Source organism: Scyliorhinus canicula, chromosome 11 (genome assembly GCF_902713615.1).
Source record: "Scyliorhinus canicula chromosome 11, sScyCan1.1, whole genome shotgun sequence".
Classification (NCBI taxonomy): domain Eukaryota; kingdom Metazoa; phylum Chordata; class Chondrichthyes; order Carcharhiniformes; family Scyliorhinidae; genus Scyliorhinus; species Scyliorhinus canicula.
This window is the reverse complement of record NC_052156.1, coordinates 94,164,137-94,179,448: the sequence shown is the minus strand read 5'-3', so window position 1 is coordinate 94,179,448 and position 15,312 is coordinate 94,164,137. Positions and strand designations below refer to the sequence as shown.

Genomic DNA, 15,312 nt, shown 5'->3' with positions numbered 1-15,312 from the left:
AGCCAGTGTTCAGAGGGACACGAGCCAGTGTTCAGAGGGACACCAGCCAGTGTTCAGAGGGACACCAGCCAGTGTTCAGTGGGACACCAGCCAGTGTTCAGAGGGACACAGCCAGTGTTCAGTGGGACACAGCCAGTGTTCAGAGAGACACCAGCCAGTGTTCAGAGGGATATGGACACCAGCCAGTGTTCAGAGGGATATGGACACCAGCCAGTGTTCAGAGGGACACAGCCAGTGTTCAGAGGGATATGGACACCAGCCAGTGTTCAGAGGGACACCAGCCAGTGTTCAGAGGGACACAGCCAGTGTTCAGAGGGATATGGACACCAGCCAGTGTTCAGAGGGACACCAGCCAGTGTTCAGAGGGATATGGACACCAGCCAGTGTTCAGAGGGATATGGACACCAGCCAGTGTTCAGAGGGACAGGGACACCAGCCAGTGTTCAGAGGGACACAGCCAGTGTTCAGAGGGATGTGGACACCAGCCAGTGTTCAGAGGGACAGGGACACCAGCCAGTGTTCAGAGGGATATGGACACCAGCCAGTGTTCAGAGGGACACAGCCAGTGTTCAGAGGGATATGGACACCAGCCAGTGTTCAGAGGGACACAGCCAGTGTTCAGAGGGACCAGCCAGTGTTCAGAGAGACACAGCCAGTGTTCAGAGGGACCAGCCAGTGTTCAGAGGGACACCAGCCAGTGTTCAGAGGGACCAGCCAGTGTTCAGAGAGACACAGCCAGTGTTCAGAGGGACACCAGCCAGTGTTCAGAGGGACACCAGCCAGTGTTCAGAGGGACACCAGCCAGTGTTCAGAGGGACACCAGCCAGTGTTCAGAGGGACACCAGCCAGTGTTCAGAGGGACACAGCCAGTGTTCAGAGAGACGTCAGCCAGTGTTCACATGGACAGGGACGCCAGCCAGTGTTCAGAGCGACACCAGCCAGTGTTCAGAGGGATACCAGCCAGTGTTCAGAGGGACACCAGCCAGTGTTCAGAGAGACACCAGCCAGTGTTCAGAGGGATCTGGACACCAACCAGTGTTCAGAGGGACAGAGTTACCAGCCAGTGTTCAGAGGGACAGAGTTACCAGCCAGTGTTCAGAGGGACAGAATTACCAGCCAGTGTTCAGAGGGACAGAGTTACCAGCCAGTGTTCAGAGGGACAGAGTTACCAGCCAGTGTTCAGAGGGACAGAGTTACCAGCCAGTGTTCAGAGGGACAGAGTTACCAGCCAGTGTTCAGAGGGACAGAGTTACCAGCCAGTGTTGAGAGGGACAGAGTTACCAGCCAGTGTTCAGAGGGACAGAGTTACCAGCCAGTGTTCAGAGGGACAGAGTTACCAGCCAGTGTTGAGAGGGACAGAGTTACCAGCCAGTGTTCAGAGGGACAGAGTTACCAGCCAGTGTTCCGAGGGACAGAGTTACCAGCCAGTGTTCAGAGGGACAGAGTTACCAGCCAGTGTTCAGAGGGACAGAGTTACCAGCCAGTGTTCAGAGGGACAGAGTTACCAGCCAGTGTTCAGAGGGACAGAGTTACCAGCCAGTGTTCAGAGGGACAGAGTTACCAGCCAGTGTTCAGAGGGACAGAGTTACCAGCCAGTGTTCAGAGGGACAGAGTTACCAGCCAGTGTTCAGAGGGACAGAGTTACCAGCCAGTGTTCAGAGGGACAGAGTTACCAGCCAGTGTTCAGAGGGACAGAGTTACCAGCCAGTGTTCAGAGGGACAGAGTTACCAGCGAATGTTCAGAGGGACAGAGTTACCAGCCAGTGTTCAGAGGCACAGAGTTACCAGCCAGTGTTCAGAGGGACAGAGTTACCAGCCAGTGTTCAGAGGGACAGAGTTACCAGCCAGTGTTCAGAGGGACAGAGTTACCAGCCAGTGTTCAGAGGGACAGAGTTACCAGCCAGTGTTCAGAGCGACAGAGTTACCAGCCAGTGTTCAGAGGGACAGAGTTACCAGCCAGTGTTCAGAGGGACAGAGTTACCAGCGAGTGTTCAGAGGGACAGAGTTACCAGCCAGTGTTCAGAGGGACAGAGTTACCAGCCAGTGTTCAGAGGGACAGAGTTACCAGCCAGTGTTCAGAGGGACAGAGTTACCAGCCAGTGTTCAGAGGGACAGAGTTACCAGCCAGTGTTCAGAGGGACAGAGTTACCAGCCAGTGTTCAGAGGGACAGAGTTACCAGCCAGTGTTCAGAAGGACAGAGTTACCAGCCAATGTTCAGAGGGACAGAGTTACCAGCCAGTGTTCAGAGGGACAGAGTTACCAGCCAGTGTTCAGAGGGACAGAGTTACCAGCCAGTGTTCAGAGGGACAGAGTTACCAGCCAGTGTTCAGAGGGACAGAGTTACCAGCCAGTGTTCAGAGGGACAGAGTTACCAGCCAGTGTTTCGAGGGACAGAGTTACCAGCCAGTGTTCAGAGGGACAGAGTTACCAGCCAGTGTTCAGAGGGACAGAGTTACCAGCCAGTGTTGAGAGGGACAGAGTTACCAGCCAGTGTTCAGAGGGACAGAGTTACCAGCCAGTGTTCAGAGGGACAGAGTTACCAGCCAGTGTTGAGAGGGACAGAGTTACCAGCCAGTGTTCAGAGGGACAGAGTTACCAGCCAGTGTTCAGAGGGACAGAGTTACCAGCCAGTGTTCAGAGGGACAGAGTTACCAGCCAGTGTTCAGAGGGACAGAGTTACCAGCCAGTGTTCAGAGGGACAGAGTTACCAGCCAGTGTTGAGAGGGACAGAGTTACCAGCCAGTGTTCAGAGGGACAGAGTTACCAGCCAGTGTTCAGAGGGACAGAGTTACCAGCCAGTGTTCAGAGGGACAGAGTTACCAGCCAGTGTTCAGAGGGACAGAGTTACCAGCCAGTGTTCAGAGGGACAGAGTTACCAGCCAGTGTTCAGAGGGACAGAGTTACCAGCCAGTGTTCAGAGGGACAGAGTTACCAGCCAGTGTTGAGAGGGACAGAGTTACCAGCCAGTGTTCAGAGGGACAGAGTTACCAGCCAGTGTTCAGAGGGACAGAGTTACCAGCCAGTGTTCAGAGGGACAGAGTTACCAGCCAGTGTTCAGAGGGACAGAGTTACCAGCCAGTGTTCAGAGGGACAGAGTTACCAGCCAGTGTTCAGAGGGACAGAGTTACCAGCCAGTGTTCAGAGGGACAGAGTTACCAGCCAGTGTTCAGAGGGACAGAGTTACCAGCCAGTGTTCAGAGGGACAGAGTTACCAGCCAGTGTTCAGAGGGACAGAGTTACCAGCCAGTGTTCAGAGGGACAGAGTTACCAGCCAGTGTTCAGAGGGACAGAGTTACCAGCACCATTCACAGTTGCAGAGATACCAGGTGATGTTCTCAGACACAGAGCCAGCAGCCAGTGATGACCATTAAGGGCACATGTTTCGGACAGATTGTTGTGACCACTTATGTTAAACATATTCATTACACCGAGTGTGGTGAGAAATGGTGAACTGACTCTGACCACCTCCTCACCATTAGCATGGGGATCATGTACGTTTCGTGATAGTTCAATTTGTGTGAAGTGCAGGTGTGTCAGTGGCTTGAAGAAAACAGTGTCACAGCAGAGATAGACACCAAGATAAACAGAGTGACGTACCACACGGATGTGCACACGCTGTACCTTAGATGTGGTTTAACAACAGGGTAGGCTCATCCACTCAATTAGATTCCAGTCTGTAACTCACTCCCGGGTATCTGTTATTCTATATATAAACCACCCCAAACCCCTCGATTAGATTCCAGTCTGTAACTCACTCCCGGGTCTCTGTTATTCTATATATAAACCACCCCAAACCCCTCGATTAGATTCCAGTCTGTAACTCACTCCCGGGTATCTGTTATTCTATATATAAACCACCCCAAACCCCTCGATTAGATTCCAGTCTGTAACTCACTCCCGGGTCTCTGTTATTCTATATATAAACCACCCCAAACCCCTCGATTAGATTCCAGTCTGTAACTCACTCCCGGGTCTCTGTTATTCTATATATAAACCACCCCGAACCTCTCGATTAGATTCCAGTCTGTAACTCACTCCCGGGTATCTGTTATTCTATATATAAACCACCCCGAACCCCTCGATTAGAATCCAGTCTGTAACTCACTCCCGGGTATCTGTTATTCTATATATAAACCAGCCAGAACCCCTCGATTAGATTCCAGTCTGTAACTCACTCCCGGGTATCTGTTATTCTATATATAAACCAACCAGAACCCCTCGATTAGATTCCAGTCTGTAACTCACTCCCGGGTATCTGTCATTCTATATATAAACCGCTCCGAACCTCTCGATTAGATTCCAGTCTGTAACTCACTCCCGGGTATCTGTTATTCTATATATAAACCACCCCGAACCCCTCGATTAGATTCCAGTCTGTAACTCACTCCCAGGTATCTGTTATTCTATATATAAACCACCCCAAACCCCTCGATTAGACTCCAGTCTGTAACTCACTCCCGGATACCTGTAATTCTATATATAAACCACCCCAAACCCCTCGATTAGATTCCAGCCTGTAACTCACTCCCGGGTATCTGTTATTCTATATATAAACCGTTCCGAACCTCTCGATTAGATTCCAGTCTGTAATTCATTCCCGGGTATTTGTTCTTCTTTATTTGATCTACCTGAACCCCTCGATTGGACTCCAGCCTGTATCGCACTACAGGCCTGCAGAATTTACTGTGTTCCACTGCACTGTGGACATACTGACCTTAGTCACACTCTTCCTCCATTTTTCTGCCTTGTCTCTGATATTCCCAAAGAGTTACTTACTTTGTCCTCTGCTCAATCTCTCTCTGATAGCATTTGCTAACTCCTGTTCATTACGGACTGTCCCCCACTGGATTCACACTCTACCCACACCAAGGAATTGACTTCCACACGAGTTTGAGATTGGGCCCACTCCCCAGCAGCCAGTTTATCGTGACTTCAGTTCCCATTTGGGTTCTCCTGGTCTTTGAGTGATCAGTTGCTCCTCTTGCCAGGTTATCTTTCTTTGTCATTGAGTGATTGGTGATCTCTCTTGATGGGCCTTCCCATTGGTCAACCCTCCTTGTCATCGAGTGATGGGGTGGTCCAGTCTCCAGGGCCGCTCCCACAGGTCACCCCTCCTAGTCATTGTGTGATCGGCTGATCCTGTCTCCAGTTGCCCTGCCATTGGCCACCTCAGCAGCCAATTCCTGAATCTTATTCTCTTGCTTTTCGCAGGTTAGCCGGGTAAAGGTCGCCACCTGTGCCCAGTACCAGTCCTGTCAGGAGTGTCTCGGCGCAGACGATGCCCACTGTGGATGGTGTACCTTGGAGAGCAGGTAGGGAACAAACCAGGGTGACTCAAACCAGAATTGGCCATTCAGCCTCTCGAGTCTTGTTCAATAGGATCATGGCTGTTCAATACTTTTGCTCCATTTATCCACACTCTGCCCCATGTTCTGGAATCCTCTCACTCACCCTAAATCAATTAATCTCAGTTCTGACATTTTCAGTAGTCCATCAGCATCCATAGCTTTCTGAAGGAAAGCTTTCCAGCTTTCCTGAAACCTTTTGTGAATAAATTCTTCTCGATATCTGGCTTGAACCGTCTGGCCTAATTTTAACATTAAATCCCCTTGCATTGAAGACTCCCACCAGGGCAATCATTTCTCTCAATTCAGTCATCAAATCCTTTAATCAACCTGATAATCTGATCACCCTATCACCGCCTGTACTTCACAGAAAACAAGCTTAGTCTGTACACTGGTCCTCACCATTTCACCCTTTGAGCCTCGATATTGTTTCTACCCAAAGGGCCGGTGACTTGTGGGACAGTTTGCTTTTTAAAAACGTTTTCATGGGATGTGGATGTCTCTACCCAGGCCAGCTTTCCTTGCCCATCCCGAATTTCCCTTGAGAAGGTGGTGGCGAGTTCCCTTCTTGAACCGTTGCAGTCCATGTGGTGTAGGTACACCCACAGTGCTGTTCGAGAGGGAGTTCCCGGATTTTGACCCAGTGACAGTGAAGGAATGACAGGATGATGAGTGACTAGGAGGGGAACTTCCTAGTGGTGCTGTTGCCCTACCAGATGATCGCGATCCTGTCTTTGGAAAGTGTTGCCTAAAGAGCCTTGGTGATTTCCTGCAGTACATCCTGTAAATGGTACACATGGCTGCTACTGTGTGTCAGTACTGGAGAGACCAGTTTCTGGTCAATGGTAACCCCAGGATGTTGATAGTGGGGGATTCAATGAAGGTAATGCCATTGAATGTCATGGGAAGATGGCTAGATTCTCTCATGTAGGAGATGGTCATTGCCTGGCACTTGTGTGGTGTGAATGTAATTTGCCACTGGTCAGTCCAAGCCTGGATATTGTCCAGGTCTTATGAATTTGCCATGGACTGCTTCATTATCTGAGAATCCACAAATGGTGCTGAACATTGTGAAACCGAATATTCCCATCTGCTGGACTGTTGGAGCACTGGACATGCACAGTGAGGATAGAAATTCCCAGGAGAAGCCTTAAGTCCCCAGGCTCTCTGTGTCACTACCAGGGAGTGAGTAACTGAGGCCCAGTCATTGACAGATCTCTTGTCCCATCACACCCCACCCCTGCCCCATTGCCTAGTCTCTATGGTGAAGCATTATAGAAATAGTCAGTCCTTCCACATCCTGTTTTCTCAGGCAATGCAGAGGGAGAGAGGTTAATGGAGGAATAGAGAGGAAGGAAACATTGCTGAATGTGTTTATGAAAAAGCTATGAACAGTTTGTCACAATGCGTACATAATTATAGCCAGTGGTAAAGACAGGCACAGGCCATGCTGTGTCAAAAGGTTTCACTTCCTGATTTCTGTCAGTATTAACTGACCCACCTCACCCCCACCCCCCTCAACCCCCTCTCCCACTGTGAGAATGATTACATTAAAGAGGATATATAGGCCATTCAGCCCAGACAGACCATTCTCCTGTTTATGCTCCAGTCCCATCTATCCTCAGCTTAATCTAACATCGTAACCCACTAATCCCTTCACCCTCATTCACTTAGAACCTTCACCATAACCCTCTAATACTTACACCCCCATTTGCTTATAACCCTCATTTTGACCCTCTGAACAATTCCCCCTCATTCTCTGAGAACCCCCTTCATAACCCTCTAATCCCTGCACCCTCATTCTCTTAGAACCTTAGTAAGGGGGAGGGTTCAATTGTATACAGAATTAGAAAGTTAAAGGAGAAGGTAGCAGCCCAGGTTAACAACGAGGAATTTAAACTTGTTAAAGGGGCTGAGGGCTCAGGAGAGGTTTGTAAAGTTTCCACAGAACGCAATAGAACAGAGAATATAGAAGGTGGGAGGAATCTAACTGAGAGTCATAGAATCATAGATGTTTACAGCATGATAACAGGCCCTTCGGCCCAGCTGGTCCATGCCGTCCAGTTTCTATCACTAAGACAGTCCCACTTGCCTGCATTTGGCCCATATCCCTCTATACCCACCCTGCCCATGTAACTGTCTGACTGCTTTTTAAAAGACAAAATCATACCCGCCTCTACCACTGCCTCTGGCAGCCCGTTCCAGATGCTCGCCACCCTCTGTGTTAAATTACTTTCCTTCTGGTCTCTTTTGTATCTCTCCCCTCTCACCTTAAACCTATGTCCTTTAGTTCTAGACTCCTCAACCTTTGGGAAAAGGTGTTGACTATCTACCTTATTGATGCTCCTCATTATTTTATAGACCTCTATAAGATCACCCCTAAGCCTCCTACGCTCCAAGGAAAAAAGTCCCAGCCTACCCAGCCTCTCCTTATAACTCAGACCATCAAGTGCTGGTAGCATCCTCATAAATCTCTTCTGCAGTCTTTCTAGTTTAACAATATCCTTCCCATAATAGGGTGACCAGAACTGAACATGGTATTCCATGTGTGGCCTTACCAATCAATGTCTGGTACAACCTCAGCAAGACATCCCAACTCCTGTATTCAATATTCTGACCAATAAAACCGAGCGTGCTGAATGCCTTCTTCACCACCCTGTCCACTTGTGACTCCACCTTCAAGGAGCTATGAACCTGTAGCCCGAGATCTCTTTGTTCTGTAACTCTGCCCAACTCCCTAACATTAACCAAATAGGTCCTGCCCTACTCGGTTAATGGTGGGGATTCAGGCAGAGCAAAAAAGGGGGCAATAAAGAACTGAGGGTGCTGTACCTAAATGCGCGTAGTATACGGAACAAGATAAATGAGCTTGTTGTGCACGTTGAAATTGGCCGGTACCATGTTGTGGGCATCACAGAGATGTGGCTGCAAGGGGATCAGTGCTGGGATCTAAATATCCAAGGATATATGTCCTATCGAAAGGACAGGCAGATGGGCAGAAGGGCAGGGTTGCATTGTTAGTAAGGAATGAAATTAAATCGATAGGAAGGAGCAATATAGAATCTGTGTGGGTGGAGTTGAGGAACCGCAAAGATAAGAAGACCCTGATGGGAGTTATGTACAGGCCCCGATCAGTAGTCAAGGATGTGGGGCAGAAAATAAATCAGGAGTTAGAAAAGGCATGTAAAAAAGGCAATATCACAATAATCATGGGGACTTCAATATGCAGGTGGACTGGGAAAATCAGGTTGGTAGCGGATCCCAAGGAAAGGAATTTGTGGAATGTTGAAAAGATGTTTTTTTTGGAACATCTTGTGACAGAGCCTACTAGGGAACAGGCAATTCTGGATTTGGTGGTGTGTAATGAGGCGGACTTGATTCGGGAACTTAAGATGAATGACTCTTCGGGGGGCAGTGACCACAATATGATAGAATTTACCCTGCAGTTTGGGAGGGAGAAGCTGCAATTGGATATAACGGTATTACAATTAAATAAGGGTAACTACAAAGACATGCGGGAGGAGCTGGCCAGAGTTGATTGGAGAAGGAGCCTAGCAGGGAAGACAGTGGAACAGCAATGGCAGAGTTTTGGGGGTTATTCGGGAGGCACAACAGAAATTCATCCCAAGGAGGAGGAAACATGCTGAGGGGAGGACAAGGCATCCATGGCTGACGAGGGAAGTCAAGGAAAGCATAAAAGCAAAAGAAACCTTTAAAAACAAGCAAAGGACAACTAAAAAAGCAATAAGAGGGAGAAGATGAAAAATGAGTGTAAGCTCGCTAGTAATATAAAAGAAGATAGCAACAGTTTTTTTTCAGGATAAAAAGGTAAGAGTGAGGCAAGAAGAGTCATTCGACCACTGGAAAGTGAGGCGAGAGAAGTAGTAATAGAAAAAAAGAAATGACAGAGGAACTGAATAGTTACTTTGCATCTGTCTTCATGGTGGAAGACACCAGTGGGATGCCAGAGCTCCAGGAGAACCAGGGGGCAGAGGTGAGTGCAGTCACCATCTCTAAGGAGAAGGTGCTGGGGGAACTGAAAGGTCTGAAGGTGGATAAGTCACCTGGACCGGATGGACTACACCCCAGGGTCCTAAAAGAGATAGCTGAGGAAATCGTGGAGGCATTGGTGGTGATCTTTCAGGAATGAGAAGAGGCAGGAAGGGTCCCAGAGGACTGGAAAGTGGCTGGAAATGTTAGCATTCCTGTCGAGAGGGCTAGAATACAAGAGCAGGGATATATTTCTGAGGCTGTGTAAGGCTCTGGTCAAAACTGAGCAGTTTTGAGCCCTATATCTAAGTAAGGACGTGCTGGCCTTGGAAAGGGCCCAGCGAACATTCACAAGAATGACCCCCAGTGTATGTAGCCTGCCAGTAAGGCGGCAACTAGAGAGGAACCCGGTCGGGGTCTACCGGGTAGTATACATTTTAGTTAGTGTAAATAAAACTTTGTTGATATTTTACTCGCTGTGGACTCCGCCTGTCCTTATTAAAGATAGAGTAGATGCAGGAACGATGCTCTTGATGGTGGAGGTGTCCAGAACAATCTGAGGATACAGGGTAGACCATTTAGGACAGAGATGAGGAGAAGTTTCTTCACCCAGAGTGGTGATCTGTGGAATTTGCTACCACAGAAAATAGGTGAGGGTAAAGCATTGTGGGCTGGATTCTCCGTCCACCGACAGCGGAATCGTGAAACACGATTGGCCGGAGAATCACGAGTGAGCCTTGAAAATCAAGGTCGCACCTTGTGCCCAATGGAATGCCATGCTCCGGTGCCTCGACAGCGGTGTGAATGCGTTCTACACCACACGCCTGTGTCAGCATGCAAATTGTACAATAAAGGTGATTGGCAGATCATTAACGGACCTGACCTGGCAATTTCTGGGCCCTCCACAATGCTGTGCCTCTGCCACGGTGGGGTACCAGGGTGGGGTGCGATAGTGGGCCACTTGGCGCCCCACATATCTCGCCCTGTCTCCTGCCGTCTCTGGGGGCATCACCGGGTGTGGTCCTGACTGCCCTGGGGGCCCAGGCCCGTACCCACCTCCAATGCCCACACTTCACACCAGCAGCCTCCCACCACCCCCACCTGGCACACCCTCTGCAGCCGGCCCAACCCAGCCCATCCCTCACGCCCATCAAACAGAAACAGAGACCGGCTCATGAAGCAGGTCTCAGCATTGGTGAACAGATGTTTGTGATATATAGAAGCATTGTGCGCTCGCCCTATTACTAACCAATGTGCTTCACTTAACTTAACTTACCTAAACTTAACTGGTGTCTAACTTTCTAACCTTACGGGCCATAACGCTCCGTCTGGGTGGGATCCACCCAGGTACATCGGAAGTGGAGGCGTCATGCTGCGATCCCCGCCTTGTGACCTGAGTGCCCTTCGGCGGCCGTTCTCCGGAGTGACCAGGCTCGGGTGGGCCTGCCTGACTACCAGGTGTCACAGGTGGCATGGTGCCACCGTGCTCTGGCTGCTACCCATCTCCAGGAACAGGAGGTGTTCAGGCACATCCCCTGTGGGAGTCACCTGCACAGGCCCCATCACCTCCTCCTCCCTCAGGGTGCCCAATGGCCCCTGGGCTACTCCGTTGGATGAGGGTGCAGCCGGAGCAAGCTCCGGAGAGCCCTGCTGTCACCTGGCACTGCCAGTCCTGGAGGCCAGTCACAATGCTCACGACCATGGGCCTGTGCCACATCACTCAGGGATCATGCCAATCACTCAGTGTCTAGTTCAGGTCAGCCAGCGCCAGGCCTATGCTCTCGATGCCCCCACCATGGCCCGTTGTGATTGGACCATGCTCTGAAGCACCGCAGCAATGTCCATGTGGCCGTGTAAGAAATCTTACAACACCAGGTTAAAGTCCAACGGGTTTGTTTCGAATCACTAGTTTTGAGAGCACTGCTCCTTCCTCAGGTGACCTGATGAAGGAGCTGTGCTCCGAAAGTTAGTGATTTGAAACAAACCTGTTGGACTTTAACCTGGTGTTGTAAGACTTCTTACTGTGCCCACCCCAGTCCAACATCGGCATCTCCACATCATGTGGCCCTGGTACATGATACATAGCTGCCTGTGCCATGGCTGCTCTGTCCTGGGCCTTGGCCACTGCCCGCAAACTGTCCCCAGGCCTTGGACTTCCTGATCCATGGCCGATACCATTCCACCCAAGGCCTCCAATATGGACACGGTGTTGGCCTGGGTGACATGCATGGTCGGCACCATCACCTGCTCCTACACGCGGTTGAACTCCTCCAACAGCACCTTCAGGTGCTGGATGGTTGCTGACACCCCCTCCTGTTGCCCCCGGCTCTACGTATCTCTAGCATTGATGGGGCCGCCCTTTCCAGAAGCCTGAGACCCGTCTGGGCCGGTCCTTGGGGCCGTGCCGCCCTCTGACCCCTGTCCCCTCACAGGTTCCTATCTCCACCAGATGTACCACTGCATGTGTGAGGTGCACACAGATAGTGCCCCAGGAGCCTCTTCACCAAAGTGCCCAGCCGAGGGGAGTGCCTCTGTGTTATACAAGACAGGATGCATGGTTATATCGCGAGTGGGGGGGGGTCACACATGGTTAGATCATGAGGGGGGTCACACATGGTTATATCGCGAGTGGGGGGGGTCACACATGGTTATATCCCGAGTGGGGGGGTCACACATGGTTATATCGCGAGTGGGGGGGGTCACACATGGTTAGATCATGAGGGGGGTCACACATGGTTATATCGCGAGTGGGGGGGGGGTCACACATGGTTATATCCCGAGTGGGGGGGTCACACATGGTTATATCCCGAGTGGGGGGGTCACACATGGTTATATCGCGGGTCGGGGGGGTCACACATGGTTAGATCATGAGGGGGGTCACACATGTTATATCGCGGGTCGGGGGGGTCACACATGGTTATATCCTGAGTGGGGGGGGGGAACACATGGTTAGATCGCAAATGGGGGGGTCACACATGGTTAGATCGCAAGTGGGGGGGGTCACACATGGTTAGATCGCGAATGGGGGGTCACACATGGTTATATCGTGAGTGGGGGGGTCACACATGGTTAGATCGCAAGTGGGGGGGTCACACATGGTTAGATTGCGAGTGGGGGGGTCACACATGGTTATATCATGAGTGAGGGGGTCACACATGGTTAGATTGCGAGTGGGGGGGCCACACATGGTTATATCGCAAGTGGGGGGGTCACACATGGTTAGATTGCGAGTGGGGGGGTCACACATGGTTAGATTGCGAGTGGGGGGGTCACACATGGTTAGAGTGCGAGTGGGGGGGTCACACATGGTTATATCGCGAGTGGGGGGGTCACACATGGTTAGATTGCGAGTGGGGGGTCACACATGGTTATATCGCGAGTGGGGGGTTACACATGGTTATATCGCGAGTGGGGGGTCACACATGGTTAGATTGCGAGTGGGGGGGTCACACATGGTTAGATTGCGAGTGGGGGGTCACACATGGTTATATCGCGAGTGGGGGGTCACACATGGTTAGATTGCGAGTGGGGGGGTCACACATGGTTATATCGCGAGTGGGGGGTCACACATGGCTAGATTGCGAGTGGGGGGGTCACACATGGTTAGATTGCGAGTGGGGGGGTCACACATGGTTAGATTGCGAGTGGGGGGTCACACATGGTTATATCGCGAGTAGGGGGGTCACACATGGTTATATCGCGAGTGGGGGGGTCACACATGGTTATATCGCGAGTGGGGGGTCACACATGGTTATATCGCGAGTGGGGGGTCACACATGGTTATATCGCGAGTGGGGGGTCACACATGGTTATAGCGCGAGTGGGGGGGTCACACATGGTTATATCGCGAGTGGGGGGTCACACATGGTTATATCGCGAGTGGGGGGTCACACATGGTTATATCGCGAGTGGGGGGATCACACATGGTTAGATTGCGAGTGGGGGGGTCACACATTGTGATTCACTGCGGGCTCACTTGGATCTCTGATGCTGGCCTCCACCTTGGCGACTGACTGCTCTCTGACCCCACTGACCAGGTCTAACGCCCTCTGTTCAGCGATGGTGAGGGGCTGCTGGTCCGGGGGGGCCCCCTCCGGTATTCTCCCACGCCCAGCGGTTGTGAGCTGCCTTCTCCTGTGGGGACAGATAATGCAGAGTGTGAGACACTTGGACATGGACAGCGCTGAGGGTCTGTAGCTGGGGCCTGTGTGTACAGGGCACCCGGCCATGGTGGGCGGCATGGGTGTTGGCAGATGGTTCACAGTGGGGTGAGTGCAGACTGCTGCTGGTTGGGGTTCCATCGCCCTCCAGGAAGGGGGGGGGGGCTGCTACGGGTGTGTTGGATGGAGGCGGTGCCAAGGGTGTGTTGCTGGTGGTGACCCAGCCCAGCTGTCCTGGGAGGGGGGGGGTTTGCCCATCCTTGCCCAGCACTGCCTACCAGGGTGTGTTCTTCGGCGTGGCATTTCTTGGCTGGAATGAGGGTGTGTGGGGAGTGGAGTGGTTATGTGCAGCTGCAGCTTGTCAGGTTCTCAAGTGCAAATCCCCACCCCGGCGAATCACACGCCGGCGTTCGTTGGATTTGCATTAGTTCCACGTGGCACCGGTGCTAGCCCATTAGGATGTTCTGGATCACTCCGGGATCGGCGCCGCTTTCGGGGCTGTGGAACTAACGTGATTCAGTCCCAGTGTAAGGGTCTAGCCTCCCAAACGGAGAATTCCTGTATTGGATACTTTCAAGAAGCAGTTACATATGGCACATGGGGGGGGGCTAAAGGGGCTCACAGGATATGGGAGGGAAGGAAGGATTTGGCTATTGAGTTGGGTGACCAGCCGTTATCATAGTGAATGGCGGAGCAGGCTCGAAGGGCTGAATGGCCTCCACCTGCTCCTATTTTCTATGTTTCTCTTCATTCCTAGTTTTATTTCCAATGTGCTCACTTGGTCACTCAATGTGATGCTGCTCTGCAAACACCCTGATTTCAGGGACATGCCCCTCAACTGAGTCCCCATCTAAAAACATCAGCACACAAACAGAGGGGGCCTGGGAGAGCGGGGTTTGGGAGAGGGGGGGTTTGGGAGAGGGGGGGTTTGGGAGAGGAGGGGTTTGGGAGAGGGGGGGTTTGGGAGAGGAGGGGTTTGGGAGAGGAGGGGTTTGGGAGAGGAGGGGTTTGGGAGAGGGGGGTTTGGGAGAGCGGGGTTTGGGAGAGGGGGGGTTAGGAGGGGGGGTTTGGGAGAGGGGGGGTTTGGGAGAGGGGGGGGTTTGGGAGAGGGGGGTTTGGGAGAGGGGGGGTTTGGGAGAGGGGGGGTTTGGGAGAGGAGGGGTTTGGGAGAGGGGGGTTTGGGAGAGGGAGGTTTGGGAGAGGGGGGGTTTGGGAGAGGGGGGGGGTTGGGAGAGGGGGGTTTGGGAGAGGGGGGTTTGGGAGAGGAGGGGTTTGGGAGAGGAGGGGTTTGGGAGAGGGGGTTTGGGAGAGGGGGCCTGGGAGAGGGGGATTTGGGAGAAGGGGGAGTTTGGGAGGGGGGTTTGGGAGAGGGGGGGTTTGGGAGGGGGGTTTGTGAGAGGGGGGGTTTGGGAGGGGGGGCCTGGGAGAGGGGAGGGGGTTTGGGAGAGGGGGCCTGGGAGAGGGGGCCTGAGAGAGGGGGGTTTGGGAGAGGGGGCCTGGGAGAGAGGGATTTGGTAGAGGGTGGGTTTGGGAGAGGGGGGGTTTGGGAGAGGGGGGGTTTGGGAGAGGGGGGGCTTGGGAGAGGGGGGGCCTGGGAGAGGGGGGTTTGGGAGAGGTGGGTTTGGGGTGGGGTGGGGGGGGTTTGGGAGAGGGGGGCCTAGGAGAGGTGGGGTTTGGGAGAGGTGGGGCTTGGGAGAGGTGGGTTTGGGAGAGGGGGTCCTGGGAGAGGGGGACCTGGGAGAGGGGTGGTTTGGGAGAGGGGGGCCTGGGAGATGGGGGGGCCTGGGAGAGGAGGGGTTTGGGAGAGGGGGGGTTT

At 52.3% G+C, this 15,312-nt stretch overlaps 1 protein-coding gene across 1 annotated transcript in view; it reads left to right on the top strand.

The window, feature by feature from the left end:
• Positions 1-15,312, top strand: part of plxnd1 (plexin D1) — a 185,107-nt gene that overhangs the window by 12,695 nt on the left and 157,100 nt on the right. Inside the window, exon 4 of the mRNA XM_038812197.1 lies at positions 5,213-5,313. Coding sequence (XP_038668125.1) covers positions 5,213-5,313 — 101 coding nt within the window. The remainder of the gene's footprint in view (positions 1-5,212; positions 5,314-15,312) is intronic.